At 41.1% G+C, this 26,093-nt stretch overlaps 1 protein-coding gene across 1 annotated transcript; it reads right to left on the reverse strand.

Moving 5' to 3' along the window:
* TMEM165 (transmembrane protein 165) lies at window positions 1–26,093 on the reverse strand. Its single transcript, XM_070396455.1, has 6 exons — window positions 25,684–26,093; window positions 18,081–18,306; window positions 7,848–8,023; window positions 7,150–7,329; window positions 2,502–2,607; window positions 1–1,105 (listed from the first exon to the last, which is right to left on the reverse strand). Exons 1-6 carry the CDS (start codon window positions 25,882–25,884, stop codon window positions 1,029–1,031), a joined length of 966 nt encoding a protein of 321 aa, XP_070252556.1. The 5' UTR covers window positions 25,885–26,093; the 3' UTR covers window positions 1–1,028.

Consider the following 26,093-nt stretch of genomic DNA (forward strand, 5'->3'; position numbering starts at 1 on the left):
CACTGGTCATACTACTTTTATTTACATTGTATCTGTTACACTGCTTATTCAATATAGAAAAAATACGAATACACTCATTGTATTCTCCTTTAATTTGGTAATGCCACATTGTCAAATATTGACTCTCTTATATTGGGTTTCCTACCCAATTTTTTAAAAAGTAAGAATGGCCTGGCAAACAATTCTTGTCATATTATTGATATAACAATACAGTTGTCCTCTGGTATCTGAGGGGGTTGGTCCCAGGACCCCTCCCCTCAACCCAAGGACACTCAAGTCTTTTATACAAAATGGTGGAGTATTTTCATGTAACCTACTCACATTTATTTATAATCATTTCTAGATTATAATACCTCATACAATATAAAGGTTATGTAAATGATATACTATATTTAGGGAATAATGGCAGGAAAAGTCTGTACATATTCAGTACAGACACAACCATTCATTGTAGGCCTAACAGAATATACATCAGCAACAATGTAACATTTTTTCAAGTATTTTTGATCAGTGGTTGGTTGAATTACTGGATATGGAACTTGTGGAAGAGCTAATTAGTACACTTTTCTTGCTCTTTTTTATTTCTTCTTTAAACAACCTAATTTTGGAAAGACTTAGGATTAAATGGGTGCCTACTGGCATGGAGGAAAAATTCCAAGATAAACATCTTAAAGCACCTCAGTGATTCAGGAAAAAAAAAGTATATATTCCTTATAAACTAGTCAGTGCTGAAAAAGAAACTCAAATGGTAGACCCCACTGCACAATGGTTCTGTATATACTTCCCCCCCACCAAAAGCAAAAAAAGTCCTTAAAACAAAGACCATATTAACATGATCATCCTGGAGAAGAGAAAAATCCACACTTAGACGTCAGGTTTCTTTTAAAAATCCATGTTGCAAATAGAATCAATGATTATTTCTTTTGGACATCATAACTCATTGCTACAAAATACAGTATTTTCCATCACTTTTAGATTCAATGTACACTATGTACATAAACACAAGAGTTACATGAATAAAGAGCTTGTTAAAAACCAGAATCAGGACTTATAAATAGTGCAGAAAATGCGAATGCCAAAAATACGATGCCTCCTATGATTGTCACTGCAAGAGAAGAGAAAAAAGTTAAATAATGCAAAATTCCTGAGGAAGCCAAAATGGTGCCCATTATTTTTCCAGTCAAGTATATTAACCTTAAAAACAAATTAGAAAGCTTAGACCAGTGGTTCCCAACCTTTTTTTGGCCATACCCCACCTAAGCATCTCTAAAATCCTGATGCCCCCTGTGACATATAATTCTTATTATTCAAAAAGTGAACTCCTATTCACATGGAGGAAGCCTAAAAGGCCATTAACTTAGTCGAAACAAGCTTCCAAAGAATATGGCATCCATGAAAGAGAAAAATAAAATAATGAAAGGACATCTGAAGTACTAAGGAAGAAATCACTAAGAAATTGTTTAAAAAAATTGAAATATGAAAAAATAGCAAATAAAATTTCAAAACATAATAGAGAAATGGAAAGCATAAATATGTCACTATATATGTATATACCAGCCGTGGGCAAACTACAGCCCGAGGGCCGGATCCAGCCCGTTTGAAATGAATAAAACTAAAAAAAAAAAAAAAAAAAAAAAAAAAAAAGACCGTACCCTTTTATGTAATGATGTTTACTTTGAATTTATATTAGTTCACACAAACACTCCATCCATGCTTTTGTTCCGGCCCTCCGGTCCAGTTTAAGAACCCATTGTGGCCCTCAAGTCAAAAAGTTTGCCCACCCCTGGTATATACTGTACATGAGGCCCCTAGGACCGTAAGAAATGCAAAAAATTCACTGTTAATAACTCATTCTTGAATTGCCCCCCTGTGGGCTGTGTGCACCACATTGGGAACCACTGGCTTAGACCCCATTTCCACAGCAAAGAAACACTTAACATGCCTGACTTTGAACAGTAAGAATTAGTGTCTTCTCCAGCACTGCTTTAAGAAATTATAGAATTGTATTGATAAGCAAAGTAGAATTAATCTTAAAACCCAGTTATAAAAGAGCATATCCAACAACTTCTGGCTAGCAAAGAGCCATCTTTCGGGCCTACCAAGTACGTATGAAAATTTCAACAGAATCAGTAAATACAGTCTTTACCTATAGTTCCCAATCTTGTAAGACATATTTTTAGGACCAAAGTTCTCATATTTCCACATGATGACTGTTTTACTGCAAATTAATCTTAACAAAAAGCTACCATGAATCCAGTAATGCTTATGGATGAATCTGTATTTTACATCTACACATGTGAAAAACAGTCCATGTTTGCAAAAGTAGGGGCAACACAATGGACCTCTTGAGAGATTTTTATTACAAAGACCAAGTCTACTCCAGAAGTAAAAACATTTAAATAATTAAAATAATCTGCCCCTTTCTTTTCTGAGCTCTCTCAGTGATTCCAAGAATTAAGACATGGCATTTTCTTTGTAATTAAAAGAAAAACAAAACGTACCAGTTCTGACAGAGATTTTTTGTGCTATCATTCTTCCTCCAATTACAGCCAATCCAGTGCATAAGCAGTGTCCCACTGTCCCTCCCACAGCTACACCATAAGGGTCCTGGAAACAAAGTAACATTAATTTAAAACCAGGGTTGGAACTGCTACCTGAGAAAGTAAGCACTGAAATGGAGGTCAAAACAACTCAAAAAAGCAAAAAACCATTCTAAAAATTACGATGTAGATTTATGAAACATGTAGTAATAGCTGCTTGAAGGAATGTGTTTCAGCTATACTAGGACTAGAGATAAAAGAAAAGTGTAAAATCAAAACCCTAACTCAATCTTTCAGCTGTTGTTAAACTTAATTCACAGGCATTAGTTAGCTCAGTGTTAGGGCGACTTCTCTTCCCGAAGGCAGCATCTGTTTGTGAGGAAACTTGGTAACCTTTACAGTAGAGTCTGGCTATGCTTCCTCAGAAGAGACCCTGCGCCCTATTCTCCACTGTGTCCTCCGGCACGGTACCCAAGTGTCTGTGACAGTTCTGTGGATAAATAATACCAATGTGATTAAAAAAGTAGGGGAAGCAATGGAGAAGGGGTTTATGGATGACAACAGGATTTAAAGTGGAGAGTGTCGCCCTGGCCGGTTTGGCTCAGTGGATAGAGCGTCGGTCTGCGGACTGAAGGGTCCCAGGTTCGATTCCAGTCAAGGGCATGTACCTTGGTTGTGGGCACATCCCCAGTGGGAGGTGTGCAGGAGGCAGCTGACCGATGTTTCTCTCTCATCGATGTATCTGACTCTCTATCCCTTTCCCTTCCTCTCTGTGAAAAATCAATAAAATATATTTTAAAAATAAAAATAAAAAATAAAGTGGAGAGTGTCAAGGGTCAGTTAAGTTCAGTGGTGAATAAGCTATGGGGTTGAATATAAAAACGCTGGGAGAGAATGTTGGCAACACAGTGATGAGGAAAGCAAGACCGAAGGGATGACAGAGGAAGAGGCACTCAAAGGAGACTGAAAAAGATGGCCAGGCAAATAGTCTCCCAAGATGAGCAAAGTGGGACCTGTCGAGTGCTACAATGAACTCCAAGCACTATATCAACATTACCGGTGAGGCCAGAAACTAGAGTTCATTGGGTTTTGTAAGTAAGGAAGTAGTACCAAACCCTGTTTCCACAGTCAAGTGCTTTGAGACTGAGGGGAAGAGAGGAAGAAGGTGGTATCTGGAAGAGAAGTAGAACTGAGGAAAGGGGAAAACTTTTTTAGATGAGAAACATCTGTAGGCTAAAATGTTCAAAAATTCGGGTGGGAGAAAGGCAAAGATTTAAACTCTTAAGTGGGGACATGAGGGCTAGAATCCCAGGAGGTAAGGGACTACCAGGGAATAGGTGGGAATGAAGTAAAATGATTTCTGCTTCTAAGTGGCAGGTGAGGCTGCTGAGTAGACAGTGTATGTGCAGAAACTAATGAAATGGAGACGGTTTGAAACACCTACTGAGACCAGGAGAGTGGGACTGCATTTCCCAAAGTGTGTAGTACAACTTCTAAAACTGGTAAGCCAGAAGATGCTTTCATTCTATTTGAAAGTGATATTTGGCCCATCTGGTGTGGCTCAGTGGTTGAGCATCAACCTATGAACCAGAAGGTCCCAATTCAATTCCCAGTTAGAGCACATGCTCAGGTTGTGGGCTCAATCCCGTGTGGGGCGTGCAGGAGGCAGCTGATCAATGATACTCATCACTGATGTCTCTCCCTCTCCCATACTCTCTGAAATCAATAAAAATATATTTTTAAAATTATATTTGAAAAATCATTGGATTAAATTAAATAGTTCCTTTAACAAAGGATTTTTCAGTATTTGTTATTTTCTATACTCAATCTTCAAAACAAAAAACCAGGATGTATTACTGCCAAATTTAGTTGACCCTGGAACCTTCTCATTTTTTTTCTTTTTTGCTTAGTACCCATTAACATGTCAAAGGACACTAGGATTCTCTGGAATCCAATGTGGGAACACTAAATTATGTTGGAAGCAGAAATGACGTTCAGACTAAAATGGACTGAACTAGAATGCATGGTTTATACAAAAAATTACCAAAAAAAAAAATGTTAAGGGAACAAAAACATATATCCCCATGGTGCTGGTAGTGTGGAAGGTGGCTAATATTGAGTGCTCATTGTGTTGGGGACCCTACATGCATTATATTGTTTCACAGAACCCACAAAATAGGTCGCAGGAGGTGCTATGGAAATGGGATCACATAGCAAGAGACTCAAACCCAGTCAGCATGTGCCACTAGACCAAGGTAACTCATACAGACGGAATCCTGAGCCTTTCACAAACCACTGTGCCACTCAGATGATAGTGTTAAGAAAAAGGCAATGATTCTGTCCTACTGATAGCCCACCCACAAGACTGCCACCTCCACAACAAAGTGGTCACTTACTTTCATCAAGTCCCAGTTCTGTGATCTGAAAGCCAATAAAAGAGGCTGGATATCAAGAAAATGACAGGGCAAAGCCAATAAAGTGACATTTTAATTGTTTTAAAATATAGGAATTAAATGAAAAGCCAAATTCCATTTTTTTTTTCCTTCCAAAATACAGCATTTTTGAAGCTCCTCTGACAAAAGGGCCCTGCCCAGCTATCTCAGTCCGGGCCTTCAACTCCTGTATCTTAACTGAAGTCTTTGTTAAGGAAGTTGTTCTTTTATGATATTTCCTAGTAGTGAAAAACATTGTCATCAAGCTAGTTATCTAAATTCTACCATCAGATAAAAATAATGTAATTTAGCTCTGCTGGCGTGACTCAGTGTCTGAGCGCAGACCCATGTACCAAGAGGTTGCCCATTTGATTCCATCACAGCACATGCCTGGGTTTCGGGCTTGATTCCCCAGTGGGAGCCATGCAGGAGGCAGCTGATTGATGTTTTTCTCTCATTGATGTTTCTCTCTCTCTCTCCCTCTCCCTTCATCTTTCCCTAAAATCAATAAAAACGTTTTTTAAAAACACAAAAATCCCAGAAAACAATGCAATTTATCAGATAAACAATATTAGTGAAGATCAAGAAAAGCCTGAAAAGTAGCAGCGGCACATTCTGAAAATTCCACAACCTTCTCAGCTAATATCAATAAATCTGAATATTAATAGACTTCATGTAAAACTTTACTATTATCCTCAAAAGAAAGATTAAACATTTTTAAAAAACGGGTATCTTTTAAGTAAGTAGCTTTTGATAACTATTAGTATAAACAAAATATAGAAAAGGCTAGCAGACAGACCTGCCTTGGCTCTAGTCCCTGTCCCTGCTACCCACTAGTGCAGCTGTGGGCAAACTACGGCCCGCGGGCCGGATCCGGCCCGTTTGAAATGAATAAAACTAAAAAAAAAAAAGACCGTACCCTTTTATGTAATGATGTTTACTTTGAATTTATATTAGTTCACACAAACACTCCATCCATGCTTTTGTTCTGGCCCTCCGGTCCAGTTTAAGAACCCATTGTGGCCCTCGAGTCAAAAAGTTTGCCCACCCCTGCACTAGTGCATGTCCTCTGACAACTCACCCATCTCTGGGCTTCAGGTGGTTCATCAATAGAGCAAAGGCTAGAAACATGATCTGAGGTCTTTTAGGGCTTATCATCCTAGGACTAAAACTTAAATTTTCTAAGTCATCTCTCCAACACTCATTTAGCACAAGGAACGGAAGAACCCAAAGACACCCACTTTTATAGTTTTAGGTATTTAATGCCAAACTGACCTTCAAAAATTATATCAACTTATATTCTCAGCTACTATACAAAGGAAAGTTCTGAGAGAAGAAAGCCAAGCCAAGACAACTGTCACAGCATCATTCTGGCAAAACTGAAGAGTATTCAGCAAGATGAATCAAAAGAGAGCAATTAAGTTTGCACACAAGAATACCATCTCACTGACTGTAGAAACTGGGAGAAGGTCAGTTTTAACCCTTTTCGGTCCAACCTCGAGGCTGACTCGACAGACCAGGCACTAGGAGCAGGTCCAACGTCGAGCAATAAGAACATTAAAAAGTTCAACATTCAGCCCTGACTGGTTTGGATCAGTGGACAGGGCATCGGCCTGCGAACTCAAGGGTCCCAGGTTCGAATCCGGTCAAGGGCATGTACCTTGGTTTCGGGCACATCCCCAGTGGGGGGTGTGCAGGAGGCAGCTGATCGATGTTCCTCTCTCATCGATGTTTCTGACTCTCTACCCCTCTCCCTTCCTCTCTGTAAAGAATCAATAAAATATATATATAAAAAAAAAAGTTCAACATTCAATCCCGTCAATTAATTTGGACCAGACTGTTTGAATTCCAAAAATAACATTGGACTGCAAAGGGTTAAAGAGCAGCCGGATTACTAGCTACAATAACACTCTAGCACAGTGGTCGGCAAGCTGTGGCTCTTTGGACCCTTGGGTGTGGCTCTTCCACAAAATACCGGCTCTTCTGCGCATGGGCCACGAAGTTTCAATCGTGCGTGCCCGCACATGGTGTTTTGTGGAGGAGCTGCGCTCAGAGGGGCCAGGGAGCCGCATGTGGCTCGAGAGCCACCGTTTGCCGACCACGGCTCTAGCATATGAAAAAACCTGACTCTGTCCAGGGTCCTCCGAAGCAAAGTAACATTAGTTATGCTCACTTACCTCTCTAGCTGCCAAAACAATGGTAGTTAGTTGAGAGCGATCGCCCCACTCTGCTAAGAATGTTAATGTAAGTGCTTGTACAAAGATGGGTGAAATAAAATGCAGCCACTTTTTCTGAGGTATCGTGCTTGTACCAGTTTCAACATCTCCTGGTCCATTTAAGAGTTTGGTTCGTTGAAACTAAATTTAAAAAAAAACACACAAAAACCATTGAACTGAACAAAATTACTTAATCTTTCTTTAAAAAGTGTTTAAATTCTATGGATTATTCTCCAAGAAACTAATGTGACCCCAAACTTAATTTTTGAATCACTGTCTCACATAGCGACAATACCATATTCTCAATGCTTGCATTCCTCCCCAACAAAACTAATCAAACAGCACTTACGATCCTTTGCGAGCCTAGATACTGTGGGAAAAAGCAGTTTCTGCTTTCAGAAGTGTGTAATTAATCTAAGGGACCTGATTTCACATGTTTAGTATTCAGCCCCACCTCCTCTCTTTACCACATTCACACTAACCCAGAGTCTCATCACACCCAGGTGTAAGAATGAAAACTAAGCAAAATAAGCTATTTTTGTGTATCCCACTAGTACACATCACACAGCTATGGATGACCACCGGAAAAACCTCTGGACAGTGTTTATTCTTAGTTGAGTGCCCTGTAGGTCCAGATATTTAACAGTGCTATGACTTACTTCTTCATCTTTTTTCTTTAATTCTGCTTGAACTTCTTCCAGTTCCTCTTGACCTTCATCTGGACTCATCTTTAAGCCTTCCCGGAGCATTCGAATGCCAAAAATGGCAAATAATGCGGTTGAAACATAGTAGGTATACACCCTGGGGATGACAGTGGTGGCATAGCCAAACAAAACTGGAAGAAAATGCCACAGTATATCTCGTTAATTAGCAAGTATCACAACCTTCAGAAACCATAATTTACTACTGTTTTAAAAGAAAGGTGGTTTGCATTAGAAGCTAATCTAATGCGTAATAACCTTAAATAATTCCAATTCTTTCCCTTCACCAATATTGAACCCTGAGGTCTAGCCAATGACCTAAGATAGCTTATCAAGAAATCAGTGTTCCTTGCCCAGCCAGCGTGGCTCAGTGGTTAAGTATCAACCTATGAATCGGGAGGTCAGGGTTCAATTCCCAGTCAGGGCACATGCCTGGGGTTGTGGGCTCAATCCCCAGTAGGGGCCATACAGGAGGCTGATGATCAATGATTCTCTCATCATAGATGTTTCTATCTCTCCCTCCCCTTTCCTCTCTGAAATCAATAAAATATATTTTTAAAAAAAGAATCAGTGTTCCAACTGAAGATGGCACGTGTTCCACAGAACTCCTCTCTAGACATTTTTAGTACTTTAGGTAGAAGGTAAACTGTGTTGTCTTCTAAGGATCCTGAAATCTTATAACCTGGAAGCTACACCAAGTTCCCATGGAAGTGGTATTTCTTCATCTCAAACTTTAAATTATAAACTTCTGTAGTGAAAAACTGTAACAAGATTCTCATATGGTATGATTTAAACTCTGCTCCTTTGTAACTATTTAAAATAAATCTTATGAAAGAAAATGAATTCCTTATACATTATATTAAAATAACATTTACAATAAACTCAAACTTATTCAGTAACATTCTTTTCCATTGTTAAGAGGACAATTATGTAAGTTATACAAAAACTATATACTTGGACCTACATCAACAACCCAAATACTGCCCTGGCCGGGTAGCTCAGTTGGTTGTAGAGTTGTCCCAATGTGCCAAGACTGCAGGTTTGATTCCCAATCGTGGCACATGCAGGAGTCAACCAATTAATGCATACATGGGTGGAACAGCAAGTTGATGCCTGTCCCCTTCTCTTCCTCTCTAAAAATAATTACTCTTCCTTTATAAAATGGGTGCAACACTTATAAATCTGCCTGAACATCAAGTATACAACTACATAGGTGAACTAGTCCCTATTTCATTGTATTACAAAATTGAAAAAAAAATTTAAATCATGTTTAGAAGTGTACCAAACCTATGCTGATATGCACATCTATATTTGAACTATATATGTGTAAGTATACACACACACACACACACACACACAAATGGACATATATTTTCTAGCTCTGTCCAATAAAAGGCCAAGAAGCAAAGACATCTTAGTAACAGCCATTTTTCACTCAAATCTTGTGGGGGGGTTTTTTAACCTCTCCTCTTAAGTGGCATCTCATCCCTGGGTTTGCATTCTGTATAGCTCTGCTTTATCTCCACCTTGATAAACGCTGACTTTGGGGAAGTAACTAAAGTCATAAACATATTGGAGTTGTCTGAGAAAGGGAATGAGTTAGACCCACTCTAGTCACAGACCTGTGACAGCCAGCACCTGGAGGTGGCCAGAACACATCTGGCTGCTGTGGCTTCCCATGGCTGGTGGGGAGCAGTAGGAGCGGTTTGCTTGATGCAGCCCATGGGGATGCCTTGTCTTCTGAGAATCAAAACCAATGATAAAATAGACAAATAAAGGTCAACCATCATACACAGGCAAATTTGGACAGTGTCAGTGACAAGCTCCTCTCTCTTGGGGCAGGCCTGTCCTCACTGCTGGAGATACCTTAAGATCTCACTAGAGCTGGATTCAGGAGACATGGGCTAGGTCCTAGCCCTGCTGTCAGGGCCTGCTACCCCCAGATCTTGGTTTCTAATACCATTCCCCACTAAAAGGCTCCTCAGAGAAGTGGCTAATTCCAACACTGGGCAGAGAAGATACAAGATGAGTCTGCACTATCGTGTTATATAGAAAGTAAGAAGAGCAAAAACAAACAATGAGAGCATGTCAGAAAGACACAGGAGCCAGCCTGGAGGGCCAAGCCGCCAAATCTGGGACAACTTAAGCAACAATATAGTGAAGTAATTATAAACCACTGGAAAAAGAAATTTGTGAGTTTATACTAGAAAGACAAACCAATGGGAAAGGAGAAAGAGCTCTTTGTAAAGTAGTATGCAGGGCTCACTGGGAGTGCGGTGGGGTACTGGAGTTAGCCCATTTTGCAAGCATCAAGGGAATATTTAAATCATAAGGAGTCATCAACTGATACTAAACTGAGGGTAATAGGGTATTTGCACTGTCTTAAAATGTCTCCCTAAAGATTGCATATTAGTTGCAAAGGAAGAAAAAAAGAAATCTTAACTGAGTGAATAAAACTAACATCATAACAAGGGCCAAATAAGATGATCTTACAGGGTCAGACCTCAGCTATGTAGAGTTCTAGTCAAGAATGCATAATCTCTTATTGGTGTTTTGGGTTTCTTAAGATATATTCCTAGAAATTGGATCACTGTGTCAAATGGCAGTTCTATTTTTAATTTTTTGAGGAAACTCCATACTGTTTTCCATAGTGGCTGCACCAGTCTGCATTCCCATCAGCACTGTACTAGGGTTCCCTTTTCTCCACATCCTCAACAGCACTTGTCCTTTGTTGATTTGTTGATGGTAGCCATTCTGACAGGTTTGAGGTGATACCTCATTGTCAATTTAATTTGCATCGAAAGAGAATCGAAGATGGCGGCATAGGTAAACACCAGAGACTGCCGCCGTGGACAACCACTTCAAAAATACAACTAAAAGTCGGAGCGGACATCAACCAGAACCACGGGAAGGCTGGCTGAGGAGAGACTCTTCAACTAGAAGCAAAAACAACAGCATTCCGACGCTCAGCGGAGGCGCAGTGTGGAAAATTTAAAGGTACGGCGGTGCGGTGGTGAGGGTGCGCGCGCAAAGCGGGCTGGCGGCTGAGGGCGCGATTGTCGTTTTCACTCAGGAGCGAGTCTCAGACTCTGGGCTACAGATCCGGGCGAGTCTCTAGGGACCCAGACTCAAACGGGAGAAGCGGGACTGTCTGGCTACGGCCCCTCCGAGGTTTGCAGCGGTTCCGGGGACAGAGAGGCAGAGCCCCTGGGGACGGACTGAGAGGGGCCATAGCTGCTCCCTCCCCCCGCCCTGTTGAGCCCGCCCCGCCCAAACCCTGCGCAGAGCCATTTGCCGATCGCCTCAGGCAAGGGCTGGACTAGCGCCTCCCCTGAGGACTGAAGTTTTCCCACAGCTGATTTCCACAGCCAGTCGGCCTGGTGGTCAAATCCCTCTAGTGTTAACTACAACAATTAAGGCTTGGCTAGAACAAGACTGCACACAGAGACCACAAGGGGGTGCACCAAGAAAGCATAAAAGATGCGGAGACAAAAAAACATGACAGAAATGGAGGATATGGAGCTAAAAATCGCAATTTTGAGGGCTTGCCATAAATTTGTGCAGAGCCTCACGAAAACTAATGAGACCCTCGATGCTACGATAAAGAAATTAGAAAGTAAGCATACACGGACTGAAATAAAGAATATTATACCCAATAGCAGACCAGAGGAGCACAAGAATCAAACCAAAGATTCGACAAAAAACACCCAATTGGAAAAGCATAATGAAAAAAGAATCCGAAAGTGTGAAGATAGTGTAAGGAGCCTCTGGGACAGCTTTAAGCGGACTAATATCAGAGTCATTGGAGTCCCAGAAGATGAGAGACAGCAAGATATTGAAAACCTATTTCAAGAAATAATGGCAGAAAACTTCCCCCATCTGGAGAAAGAAATGGACTTACAGGTCCAAGAAGCGCAGAGAACCCCAAACAAAAGGAATCCAAAGAGGACCACACCAAGACACATCATCATTAAAATGCCAAGAGCAAAAGACAAAGAGAAAATCTTAAAAGCAGCAAGAGAAAGAGGCTCAATTACCTACAAGGGAATACCCATACGACTGTCAGCTGATTTCTCAACAGAAACTTTGCAGGCCAGAAGGGAATGGCAAGAAATATTCAAAGTGCTGAATACCAAGAACCTACAACCAAGATTACTTTATCCAGCAAAGCTATCATTCAGAATTGAAGGTCAGATAAAGAGCTTCACAGATAAGGAAAAACTAAAGGAGTTCATCACCGCCAAACCAGTATTATATGAAATGCTGAAAGGTATCCTTTAAGAAGAGGAAGAAGAAGAAAAAGGTAAAGATACAAATTATGAACAACAAATATGCATCTATCAACAAATGAATCTAAGAATCAAGTGAATAAATAACCTGATGTACAGAATGAACTGGTGACTATAATGAATCAGGGACATAGAAAGGGAATGGACTGACTATTCTTGGGGGGGAAAGGGGAATGGGAGATTCGGGAAGAGACTGGACAAAAATCATGCACCTATGGATGAACTCAGTGGGTGGGGAGTGAGGGTGGAGGGTGGGGTGGGAGCTGGAAGGAGGGGAGTTATGGGGGGAAAAAAGAGGAACAAATGTAATAATCTGAACAATAAAGATTTAAAAAAAAAAAATTTAATTTGCATCTCTCTGATGATTAATGACTTTTTGAGCACTTTTTTCACATGACTCTTGGCCTTCAGAAAGAATATATGCACCCCTATGTTCATAGCAGCACAATTTACAATAGCCAAGATCTGGAAAGAGCCCAAGTGCCCAAGAGTAGATGAGTGGATAAAAAAGCTGTGGTGCCGGCCAGCATGGCTCAGTGGTTGAGTGTCAACCTATGAACCAGGAGGTCCCGGTTAGATTTACGGTCAGGGCACGTACCCAGGTTATGGACTGTCCCCAGAGTCTCTCATCATTGATGTTTCTATCTCTCTCCCTCTTCCTTCCTTTCTGAAATCAATCTATCTATTTATTTATCTATCTATCTATCTATCTATCTATCTATCTCCTATATAATAGAGAAACATGCAAATTAACCATCCCTCTGCTACACTCAAGCCACGCCCACCAGCCAGTCAGGAGCAAGTATGCAAATTAACCCAACTAAGAAGGGGCTGTGGCCAGCCTGAAAACAGCCCTCAGCCCCTCACCCAGGCTGGCCACACCCCTATGGGGTGAGGGTCCCCACTGGGGGGCTTGACCAGCCTGCAAACAGTCATCAGCCCCTCACCCAGGCTGGCCAGGCACCCCAGCGGGACCCCCACCTTGATCTGGGACACCCTTCAGGGCAAACCAGCCAGCCCCCACCTGTGCACCAGGCCTCTAGCCTATATAATAAAAGGGTAATATGCAAATTGACCCTAACTGCAGAACGACTGGGAATGACTAGTCACTATGACACACACTGACCACCAGGGGGCAGACGCTCAATGCAGGAGCTTCCCCCTGGTGGTCAGGGCACTCTCACATGGGAGGAGCTCTGCTCAGCCACAAGCCAGGCTGACGGCTGCCAGCACAGCAGTGGTGGCGAGAGCCTCTCCTGCCTCCTCAGCAGTGCTAAGGATGTCTGACTGCAGCTTAGGCCTGCTCCCCGCTGGCAAGTGGACATCCCCCGAGGGCTCCTGGGCTACCAGAGGGATGTCTGACTGCCAGCTTAGGCTCAATCGCCCGGGGAGCGGGCCTAAGCCAACAGGGGGACATCCCCTGAGGGGACCCAGACTGCGAGAGGGCACAGACTGGGCTGAGAGACACCCCCTCCCCCCAGTGTACAAATTTTTGTGCATCGGGCCTCTAGTACACACACACACACACACACACACACACACACATATATATGGTATAAACTAGTATATAAAAGCTGTATGTGGTACATTTACACCATGGTATACTATGCAGCTGTAAACAGGAATCTCTTATCCTTTGAGATAGCATGGAAGGGCCTGGAAAGTATTGTGTTAAGTGAAATAAGCCAGTCAGGCAAAGACAAGTATCACATGATCTCACTCATATGTGAAATCTAATTAACAAAATATACTGATAAAATAGATCCATAGACAAAGAAGCATGGAACAGACAATAAATCTCAGAGGGAAGGTGGGGGTGGGTGGGTAGGTGGGAAGAGATTAACTGGGGAACTTATATGCATATATGCTTAGCCCAAGGACTCAGACAATAATGTGATGAAGCCAAAACCGGTCTGGCTCAGTGGATAGAGCGTCGGCCTGCGGACTGAAAGGTCCCGGGTTCGATTCCAGTCAAGGGCATGTACCTGGGTTGTGGGCACATCACCAGTGGGAGATGTGCAGGAGGCAGCTGATCGATGTTTCTCTCTCATCGATGTTTCTAACTCTCTATCTCTCTCCCTTCCTCTCTGTAAAAAATCAATAAAATATATTAAATAAATAAATAAATAAAAAAATAATGTGATGAAGGCCTAGGGTGGGGTGAAGGGGGTTAATGGGAAAAAAAAGGGGGGGGAGGAGACATGATACTTTCAACAATAAAGATAAACTAAAAGAAAAAAAATGAATCTCAATCTAATCATGAGGAAATATCAAACAGAAAATGAGGAACAGTCCACTAGAGGGGCTCTATTCTTTTAAAAATGTAAATAGTCTAAAACACAAGAAAAGGCTATGTAAGCATTTCAGATTAAAATACGAAAAGATCCTGCTATAGAGTATTAGGTCAATTAACAAAATATGAGTGACAGATTAAAGTAATGTATCAATCTGTGTATAACGACACATATTAAATTGTGTATAAAGCCCTGGCTGAGTAGCTCAGTTGGTTAGAGCATTGTCTCGGTACCCCAAGGTTGAGGGTTTGACTCCGTCAGGACACATACAAGAATCAACCAATGAATGCTAAATAACTGGAACAATTAATTGATGCTTCTATCCCCTTCCTTTTTTCTCCTTCCCCAAAAGTCAATAAATAAAAATTTTTAAAAATGTATATATACATGATACATCTGTAAGATATATAAGTTGTATGTACATGTATACATATATCTATATATACATTGTGTGTGTACATAATTTTATTTAGATTTAGATAAATGGATAGATAGGTCACAAATGCTAAAACAAATGGGGTAAAATGTTAACAGGTGAATCTGGATAAAAGGCATATAAGTATTTTTTTGTAACTTGATAAACTTAAAAGATTTTCCATAAAGAGGCTTTAGTATTTTTTAATGAAATGTAGCAAACCTTTTTAAATGTGCTGAAAACTTAGTTTTCCTTTTATCTTCAGGTAATATTTAAGAAACAACAACAACCTGTGTTACTACTTACCCTTAAAAATCCTATCCTTGGGATGCCTTGACATCTCCATAGACAGCAAAAAACACCTGGTATTCTAGCTGTGATGTTCTTCCCTAGTTACTGTCCCTCTATTTTCTCTTTCTTTGGGAACCTTTCCTCTGATGCTCAAGCACTTTTTCTCTGGGAACAATGAGAGGTTATTCTCTTTATCAAGTCAGAAGAGAGCTACAAATGTATGGCCCTTCTACATCTTGGCAATGTGTTTGAAGTGAAGATACAGATTTGGGAATCACTAACTTATATGAGAATTGATTCTAAACCTTGCTCCATACTAGCAATAAGTTGTCATGGACATCTAATCTAATTTTATTATTAATTTTTTTGTGGGGAGGGGATCACAGGAGTCAGCACATCTGGAGTGCAATGGATAAACCTCACCCTGGGAAAAACCACCTTCGTAATCATGGTATCTTCCCTGCCAGGTCAGCATATATAAACTAATTTTTAAAATAATAGTTCTATCGCCCTGGCCAGGTGGCTCAGTTAGTTGGAGCATTGTCCCGTACACTAAAAAGTTGCTGCAGGCTCAATTCTCAGTCAGGGCACATACCTGGATTGTGGATTCGATCCCCAGTCAGAAGATGCAGGAGGCAACAGATAAATGTTTCTCTCTCTCCTCCTCCTCCTTCTCTCTCTAAAATTAATAAAATTGTGTCCTCATGTGATAATTAGAAACAAATAATAGTAACTATAACTCCAGTCATATAAACTGTTAACATTTAGAGACCTAAAGAAAATTTTCAGCATCTTTTAAAACACATTTTATATATATTTTTTGCTCCAAAATAAATACGACAGTGTGATCCGAAAAAGATTTTCAAGTAAAAACTTGTAGATATTGTTAAAGTTCTATGACAAAAGTAAATTAAAATAATAAAAAAGATCAATGTAAATTTCCAAATGTTAGTTTATTCATGCTTTTTTAAAGGAATGATGGTGATAGTGGCTATCAGATTGCTAATGGTATTTAGAGTCCACTGGGTATGTTTTAAAACAGGGGTGGGGAATATCCAGCCCACTGGCCATAAAAGGCCCTCAAAATCATTTGGTCTGGCCCTTCCAAGGCATTAGGGTGAGTTAAATGTTTGACCAAATATAGCAGGCTAATTCTGTTTAAATATTTATTTTTGAAAGTATTACATATGGCCCTAGCAGGCTAATTTTTAAGTTGATAATTTTGTATGGCCCACGAATGATGTTATAAATATCCAATGGCCCTTGGCAGAAAAAAGGTTCCCCACCCCTGTTTTAAAAGAATGCCATACAGTTTTTGTATACCATACCAGAAATTAGATCTCTGCAACTCCTTAAGCTTAATATGACAAGTCTCAGATCACTTCAATGTGACAGGAGGTACATACTTTTTCAAAATTATTTTAGGTACACGAGGAAAAGATTTGAAGACCACAAATAAAACCTATCCTTTCAATAGAACAGGTGAGAAGAGCTGTCAGACACCACCAGCACGTAGAGCAGCAGTTCTCAACCCGTGGGTCGCGACCCCTTTGGCGGTCCAACGACCCTTTCACAGGGGTCGCCTAAGACCATCCTGCATATCAGATATTTACATTACGATTCATAACAGTAGCAACATTACAGTTATGAAGTAGCAACAAACATAATTTTATGGTTGGGTCACAACATGAGGAACTGTATTTAAAGGGCCAGAAGGTTGAGAACCACTGAGCTAGAGGGAGGTGGGCCGAGGGTCAGGACAGGAGAGACACTAACCCCACTTAGAGCTGAGTAAATGGATATGAACACAAAGACGTCAGGGGATTGATGGAGCCAGCTTCCGGTGAGGGAATGGGCAGAGGACAGCCTTCTAGTTATCTTGAAGCTCAAAGTTTCAAAAATAAAATTCTCTAATTTACTGAAACTCATTCCAAACAAGTAACTTTACCATTTACAACTCTCCCCACTTTTCCCATTTCCTATCAAAATTAACTTTTGAAGAGAAAACGGTTTTTATTGTGAAATATGAATAACACTAATGCTAATTTCTAAAATATGAAAAGTAGTCAAATTAATTTAATCATTAAAATACTCATATGTTTTGAAAGACGTAAACTACTACAACCATCTAAGCAGCCAGAAATAAAAATTGCTGAGGGAAGAACAGGGGTGAATGACTGAGCACTTGTGACCCTATAAGGTAGGTAGATATTATTTCCATTTTACAAATGGGGAACCTTTTATCATTATACGAATACATGGCACAGTCAGATTCTGGCCCAAGCCTGACTCTAAGGAGGAAGCTTACTATTTTCTACCCAACTACGTCGCTCAAGGTTGCTTCTGAATCAGAGACTAAATTATGTTTAATTACTGAATGGTAAGTTTACTTTCTCATGGTCTAATTCTTTGAAAAGTAAGCCTATGTATTAGCAGCACAAACTAGGAATCTAAGAACGTTTCACTCCTTTACTATAATGGGTAACAATAGCTTAATAGAACACAATAAACCAAGAGTTTTTCCTCAGTTATTGATATCAAATGTCCTTCAACAGAAGACTATGCAATTCTCTGTGGCTGCTTGAGTTCTACTTATAAGATATTAGACATAAATAAGCTTATCTGGACTGAAAAGGGAAAAAAAAGCAAGAATACACAGCAAAAGTAAGGATTCTAACCCAGTGAATAAATGAGGAGTATGTATCTTTATTGAACAGCTGAACATTTAATTTTAAATGCAGTATATTTTTCAGGAATTTAGGTACTAAAACCATTTTCTTTTTACAAAACTCTGGAACATGAACCAAATTCCATGATTAACTGAATGATTCAGTGACTCAGTATCAAACACCATGCTGTTGCTTAAAACTAATAAACTTATTAGGAGGAAAAGCACACTTACCTGATAAGCACGTCATTAAGCCCAAGGCAAGCATAGCACCAGCCAACACTGTCAAACGGTTGTAGCGCATTGCCATAATGGCTGCTATAAAAAATGTCTTATCACCCAGTTCAGATACAATGATAACTGATATGGCAGCGACAAATGCATGGATAAACCCCAAATTAGTTTGGGTATCTGTATCTTCTTTATTGGTATGAACTGGGACAGCTGGTGTGAGTCCTTTCTGAAATAAAAAAATATATATACATCAGCTATTTTTTTAAAGAAGTCATTATTTACAATTCTTTTAGTTTGTATGTGAATTAAGATGTTTTTTACTGTCACGGTCATTAGACTTATTTACTGTGTAATCACTTTGAAAGCCATCAGTAATGACAGAACCCTCTAATTGATGATTGCTACAATGCAGATCCAAGTACAATTCTACAAAACAATTTTTAAATAACTGTAGACCAACTATATCCACACATAAAAATTACCTTATTTTCTAAGATTTTGTGAGCTGAGATTAAGTTCTTAGCTTTTTATTTGTAACTGGTGTGAAAGACCAGGGTATGCTTATCAAATATCCAAATAACAGGAAGCTGAGATAAATTTCATTAACACACTTTAGAGGACAGAGTAAGATTCAGAAAGCTCTCAATAGGCTGGAGCAAGAGTTGACTGTAGCTAAGATGAGGTCTAATATAGCTGGATATATCGATGGTCCTACACTAACAGCTAAAAATATCCTAAGAGATAATATGGCCTGATAAAAAGACAAACCAGTGCTTTGGTTGATATTCAAGTTGAAAATGTGACAAAGCTCCAAAAGGGCAACAAGCACTTTAAAGCAGCGGCTGCCAACTGGTGGTCCGTGAGGTCCGTGAGGTCCGAAAGGTTGGCGACCGCTGCTTTAAAGAGTTAGTGACATGTCCATCATTCTACGATGCTCATTCTTTACCAGTGGTTCTCAACCTTCCTAATGCCGCAACCCTTTAATACAGTTCCTCATGTTGTGGTGACCCCCAACCATAAAATTATTTTCGTTGCTACTTCATAACTGTAATTTTGCTACTGTTATGAATCGTAATGTAAATATCTGATATGCTATATGTGTTTTCTGATGGTCGCGACCCACAGGTTGAGAACCGCTGCTTTACCCAAAGTTGCACACTGGTTCTGAGGCATCACATTTTTAATATTTTATTTTTTATTAATGTTATTTGTTAATTCATACTAGGACCGGTTCTGAGGCACCACATTTTAAGAAAAATTAATCATAAAATTTATATGGAACCACAAAAGTCCCCGAATAGCCAAAGGAATCTTGACAAAGAACAAAGTACGGATCATGCTCCTTGATATCAAACTATATAATAAAGCTACAATAATCAAAACAGTATAGTACTGGCATAATCACACACACACATATCAATGGCATCAACTAGAAATAAATCCTCACTTATAGTCATCCTATAACAAGGGAGGAAATAATATACAATGGGATAAAGACAGTCTCTTTAATAAGTGGTGCTGGGAAAACTGGACAGATACAAGCAAAAAAATTAATCAAAGATATGATTCATGCATGCACATGCACAGACACAGGCATATTATGAAATCTTGTCATTTGTGACAACATGGATGGGCCTTGAGGATATTATGCTAAATGAAATGTCAGACAAATACTGTATGGTTTCACTTACTTATGGAATCTAAAACAAAACAAAACAGAAAATAGACCTATAGATTGAGAACAAGCTGATGGTTACAAAGGGAGAAGAGAATAAGATTATATCTATATCTATATGTTATCTATCTACCATCTATCTATCTATAGAAAGAAACCAATTCCTTGTAGGCTCTAAGTCTTCAGATAGATACAATCAGAAAGCACTCTGCAATTATGCATTCACTACCCAGAAGTATAGAGTTAACAACTGTGGGGCAATCTCTGACCGATGAGGGAAGTTGGTTCTGAGGTTCATTCTATAAGGCTCCTTCACAGTCTCAGCAGAATTCAGTACTAGTCACTCATGCAAAGGCTAACTTGAAAATGCAGTGCAGTACATGCATTTACCTCCTTCCCTGGACTGACAATGTGAAAGAATACTGGCATGTTCTGAGAACAGGAAGCAAACCATCAGATGAATGATTGGGGTAGCAAGATAAAATAGGGCCCAGACTGAAAATCCTATATGGTTATGGCCCAGCTTAGAGGCAAGCAAGAAGCCTTTAGAAGTTTTTGAGTAGAAGACACAAACATGATTAAAGCACTGTGACTTATACTACTGTACATCAGGGCTAAAAAAGAATACCAGCCACCAGACCAATTAATTAGGAAGTCAGCTGCTCAAAACCAATGTTAATAATAGGGAAGGAAAAAAATTCTGTACATTATGGAAAGAAAATCAACAGAACTTTAAAAAGAGGGGAGAATCAAAGATGATGGTTAAGGTTTTCTATCTGGTTGACTAAGAGAAATACTAGTATTCCTACAAGATATGTGGGAAAGAGGAATAAAAATAAGGGATTTGGTTTCAGACACATTCAATTTGAGGTGATAAAAAAGCATTTCAAATGAAGGTTTCCAAGAAGTCATACAAATGGGACCCCTGATTTTAGCCTCAGAGCATGTATCTGGGAGCCTAAATTTATCAGTTAGAGCAAGTAGACAAAATTCCCATAGGAAAAGGCCTAGAGATTAAGTTGAAAAGCCTTAGGGAATGTCTATTTTTAGGGAAAAGGGGGTGGGAGAAGAGAAAGAAAACAAAAACTGTCTTAGATATTTAGAAAGCCAGGCAAGAGAACACCACAGATGGTCAAGACAGGAACAAACACCATTCACTGAGCTACTAACTAATTAGATGCCAGGTATTTTCATATACATTGTTCAAATACTCAAAACCTTAAGAACTGTCATCCCAACTTAACACAAGAGGAGTAACAGAGGACCAATAATGTTAAATAATTTTTCCCACGTTCATACAGCAAAGATGGGGTCCAACTCTTCAAAAAGTAGAGAGGTAACAGTGTCAAAATGAGAACTGAAAAAGAGCCCTGCGTTTAGCAATTAGGTAAGGCAAAGTTATACTTCAAAAATGAAATTTCAATAAAAAGACAGGGGCTCAGCCCTAGCTGGGTGGCTCAGTTGTGGAGCACTGTCCCATACAACAAAAGGTTGCAGGTTCGATTCCTGGTCAGGGCACATACCCAGGTTGCAGGTTTGATCCCCAGTTGGGGCACGTATGGGAGGCAACCGATCAATGTTTCTCTCTCACATGGATTTTTTTTCCTCTCTGTCCCTGCCCCCTCCCCGTCTAAAATCAGTAAAAACATATCCTCAGGTGAGGACTAAAAAAAGGAATAATAAAAAGACAGGGGCTCAAGCCAGACAATGGAAGACTAAAGCAAAGTAAAAAAGCAACTAATTTCCTAGATAGAAATTTGGTTGATAAAACTGAATAGAAACTACAGGCATACCTCAGAGATACTGTGGGTTCAGTTCCAGACTACCACAATAAAGCGAGCCTCGCAATAAAGCAAGTCGTAATCTTTCTGCTGGTGAAGGGTCTTGCCTCGAATTTGTAAAGAACGCAACGCCTGTGAAGCGCAACAAAGTGAAGCGCAATGAACAGAGGTATGCTTATAATGCAGTCAAGATGAGTTAAATCAATGGCCTTCTTTCTTTCCCCAAGTAGGAAAGAACCTATGGGCATGTGTATGCAGACAGGAACCAATAGAAAGAATAAAGATATTGAGGAAGAAAAATACTGGAGGTCAGAGAATAGGCACATGGACACAGAGAAAAGGTATGGGAAGGATGATAGTTCTGTCCAGTCTAAAGGCAGAAGGTATGGGCAGAGAAGCAAATACTTAGATGTGTACAAGAGAGTCAGATGCGGTGACTATTCTGATACTCCACTCTTCAATTATAGTGTAATGAAATAGTAATGAAATATAGTGTTTTCCTTGGTACAAATACCACTATTTCATTTTATTTTCGGTCTGAAATCCAAAACATTTACATCTTGAAAGCAGGGTCAACAAATTATAATTAGAAATTAACTTGCTTTACTCAAAGTTAAAATTAGTTACAAATTGAAGAACTGTAAAAAGAAAAAAGTATGCTCATTTAGAAAGTATTCTTTTCTACTTTCATGATCTTCAAGGAAAAAACAGTCAATAATGAAAAAATAATTCCTTCTAGTTCTAGAGTTCAAATGAACACATATGTTTGACTACTGAAACATAACAAGATACCTACATCAGAATCTTCATCTACACAAAATACTAGGGAAGATGAAGATACTTTCTTGGAAAAAAGACTGGTATCCCTGCAAAAAAAACCAAAAAGTACTCAACAAAAGTTACCACACAAGAGGTTAGGTTATTTAAAGATAAGAGTCAGAAGGAAATGCTTAGAATTGCCTTAAAACTGTCTCCTAGCCATTACTTTATTATAAGAAGCCAGAAAACCTTTTTCAGAAGTTGGAAAGTGTGCACAAAAATATACATTCAACTTCAACTATGACACCATGGATAAACCTGGTTTTTAAAAATTGCACTACAATAAAAGATTATATTTTATTATAAATTTTCACTATCGGTCCGGCTGGCATGGCTCAGTGGTTGAGTGTCGATCTATGAACCAGGAGGTCAGGTTCGATTTCCAGTCAGGGCACATGAGGGTTGCAGGCTCAATCCCCAGGAGGGGGCAGGCAGGAGGTAGCCAATCAATGAATCTCTCTCATATTGATGTTTCTATCTTTCTCTCTCTCTCCCTTCCTCCTCTCTGAAATCAATAAAAATATATTTCAAAAAAATAAATTTTCACTATCGTTTCTTTTCATGAATGGTTTAGTCTGTTTTTTTAAATATTTTATTTTTTATTGTTACTTGTTAATTCATACTAGAATAATACATATTTAACAAATACATTTTTATTTTAATGAATGTTTTAACAACTTTATTTTTATGAATGTTGTTTTTAATGGATTAATAAATTTGGACATTTGAATGTATTAAGTGTTTCACTGATTTTAATGAATTGCTTTGATGGTAGAACACCAGGCAATGAATTTGGCAACATAATGTTCACTTCATTCTGACACAGCAATCCTGAGCAAGAAAAGCGTTCTCACATCTCCTGGCCTCAATCTTAGCTATAAAGAGGCTAGAACTGGGAGACTGGACTGCAGAAAGCAGACTGTTAACTTAATGAAAATGGAAAAAAGTTCAAATATTGTGTGGAAGGCCTTCTCACAGTTAAAAGATAATAAATAAAAGAAATGCCAAGAAACAGTAAATATCAAGAATTTGTACTGGGTCAGATAATAGGCTTTATCAACAGTGCTACTTAACCAGAACAGTTCTTGGGATTTCTAGAATATGCAGCAAATTAAAAATTACCTTTATTAAATCTACCTAACCTCCCTCAACTAAAAGGACTTAATGCTTCTTATATTACATACTCAGCTTAGGGAAGGAATAAGAAAAAAGTGAGTAAGTCACTAGAAGCATTAACTGCATAAATGAATACAAATGATCAACAGTACTTCTATTCATGAGTTTGTATACTGGGGTTTAATTGTCAGGTTCAAAGTGAACTCCCCCAACTTTTATCTGATCATAGAGAAAAAAAATACCCAAAGTAGAAAGCTGTTAGAAATTCAGTTATCTTGCTTCAAAGCACCCTGTAAGATAGAACTACATTTTAATAATACATCTTTCACTTGAATGATGACCAATAAAGGAGAGATTTCTCCCCCTCCATTTTCAGAAATCCACTGTCACAGTGGCATGAAAAGGGTAAGTTTAAATAGCCAACCTTTAAAAAATGTCTTCTAACATGCCGTAGTACTGTAAGTAGAGAAAATAGTTGAGCCTATCAAAAAATTGCATGAAAATATAATTAAAACAATTGGATTCTACTATGATATAGAAATTAGAATATATTCCTATCAAAAATATCAAGAATATATCAAAATATTAAAGACAAAAATCATATATTGTGCCTGCCCCTTGCCTCCACATCCAATTTCAAAGACAAGGATCCTTAAGGCCACTTAAATATGCTCACTAGATACTGATAACTTTATTTTATAAGACTAGATTTTTCACCCAAGTTGTCTAAAGGGTATTATTTTGTATCTCAAAAGTCGTTGTATGACTAAAACTGTAATGAAAGGCCTAGAAAATTACATTCAAAATACCTCTCTCACTCACAAAGTTATTACTTAGCCCAAAATAATTATTGTTTGAGAAGAAAAAAAAAAGAAACTTCCAGTGAGTTATATGACAGGAGGCTAAATGATAAACTCTATGAATAAATGTCATGAATCAGCATTTCGGAGCTGGAAATGGCAAACAGGGTCAACTACGCCCAGGAGCGAGGAGCCAGAGAGAAACCCCTTTGAAGGAGGTAGGGAAGCCCTCCCAGAGGGGAGGCATCTGCTGGTTCCTGGAAGGTGGGCAGGTTCCGACCAGTGGGCTCTCAGCCCACCCCAGCCGTTTTCGGGAGACCCTTTGTTGGAGAGCCTTGCCACCGAGCACATGGCCCGGTCTCCGGTTCGAGTGGAGCACGTGGGCACGGGAGCGGTGCCTGAAGAGCCTGGAGGCCGACTGGAGCCCGATCCTGCAGAAACCTGAACATCCTGCTGGAGAGGCTGGCCTGCCATCCGCAGGCAGGGGCCACTCGGGGAACATTTCCGAGAAGTAAAACTGAGCTCAAAGTTTAGGAAGGTTCGCCGGGTGGCGACCGGCCCGGCCTCGCCTCGGGTGGAAGGGGTGGGGGTGGGGGTGGGGGTGGGGGTGGGGGTGGGGGGCTGGAGTGCCAGCCGCAGGACAGAAGACCTGAATTCAGGCATTCGAATGGGAAGTGAGGAGACAGCCCGGGGCGGGTCTAGGGAGGAAATGCTGAGTTTGAATACAAGCGACTGGGTGGTTCTAGTGACATCCACTCAGACATTCACGGATCCCTACTTAGGGGAGGCCACGGGGCGTTCCGGCGCACGGACAGGTCGAGCGGCGGCACCCTCGCCGCCGCAGCCCTCGGGGCTGCCGCCCAACACGGACCATCCCCCTGCGAGCCTAAGGGCCGCTTCCCGCAGGCAAGAGCACGTTCTTAAAAAGTGAGAGTCACGCTCCAAATACCCGGGTACCTTTGTCAAAAGACAAGACAAAAAACACAAGTCCGGCAAAGCTGAATTGGGGCCAACAGCTCGGGATGAGCTGCTCCAACAACGCAAAGCCCGGCGTTCTTTTGCCCTGGGAATAACGAAAAGCCTCCCGGCCGCCCTCGGGGCTCAACTTCCCGCTCGGGACGAGTGCTCCCCGCGCCACACCGCGCATCTGGCCGACCAGACCCCGTTCCTCAGCAGCATCCCCGGCCCCCGAGCCGCGGGATCTCCGCGGGCTCCGTCCCTCCCCCGCCGGGCGCGGAGCCGGGCGCGGCCGGGCCTGACCCCGGAAAAGCGCCCCGCCGTCTCCCACCCACCGGGAGCCAGGCCGGGCTCCCCTCCCCTCCCCCGCCCACAGCCCCGGGCCGAGGGCGGCGCTCCCGGCGGCCGCGAGCCGGGTACCCGCAGCCTCGCCCGCCCCGGCCCGCCCGGCTCACCTCGGCCCGCGGCGGCTCGGGGCCCTGCGCGGCCACGGGCTGGGGCTGCAGCTGCTGAGCGGGCGCCGGCGGCTCCTTGTTCCGCAGGCCGTCTTCGTCGGGGACAGCCCGGACCCCGGCCGGGGCCCACAGCAGCGGAAGCAGCAGGAGCAGAAGCAGCCGGGGCAGAGAGGCGCGGCCGCTCCCCCGGGCCGCCGCCATCCCGCCCACCGAGACGGCCGCCGCAGGAGGAAGTGTGGGCGACGGGAAGCCGCGACCGCGACCCCCTCCGCGGCGCAGCCCCGCAGGCCTCGCCGCCGCCGCCTAGGGATGGCTCGGCACCATGCGGGAGGTGGCGGAGGCGCCCTCGGCCGCCCGCTCGCGCTCCCCTCTCCCGCGGTGGCCACACGACTCCGCCGACTGTCTCAGGG

Source organism: Myotis yumanensis, unplaced genomic scaffold (genome assembly GCF_028538775.1).
Source record: "Myotis yumanensis isolate MYYU_CA2020_CCGP unplaced genomic scaffold, mMyoYum1.0.hap1 SCAF_1, whole genome shotgun sequence".
NCBI classification, from domain to species: domain Eukaryota; kingdom Metazoa; phylum Chordata; class Mammalia; order Chiroptera; family Vespertilionidae; genus Myotis; species Myotis yumanensis.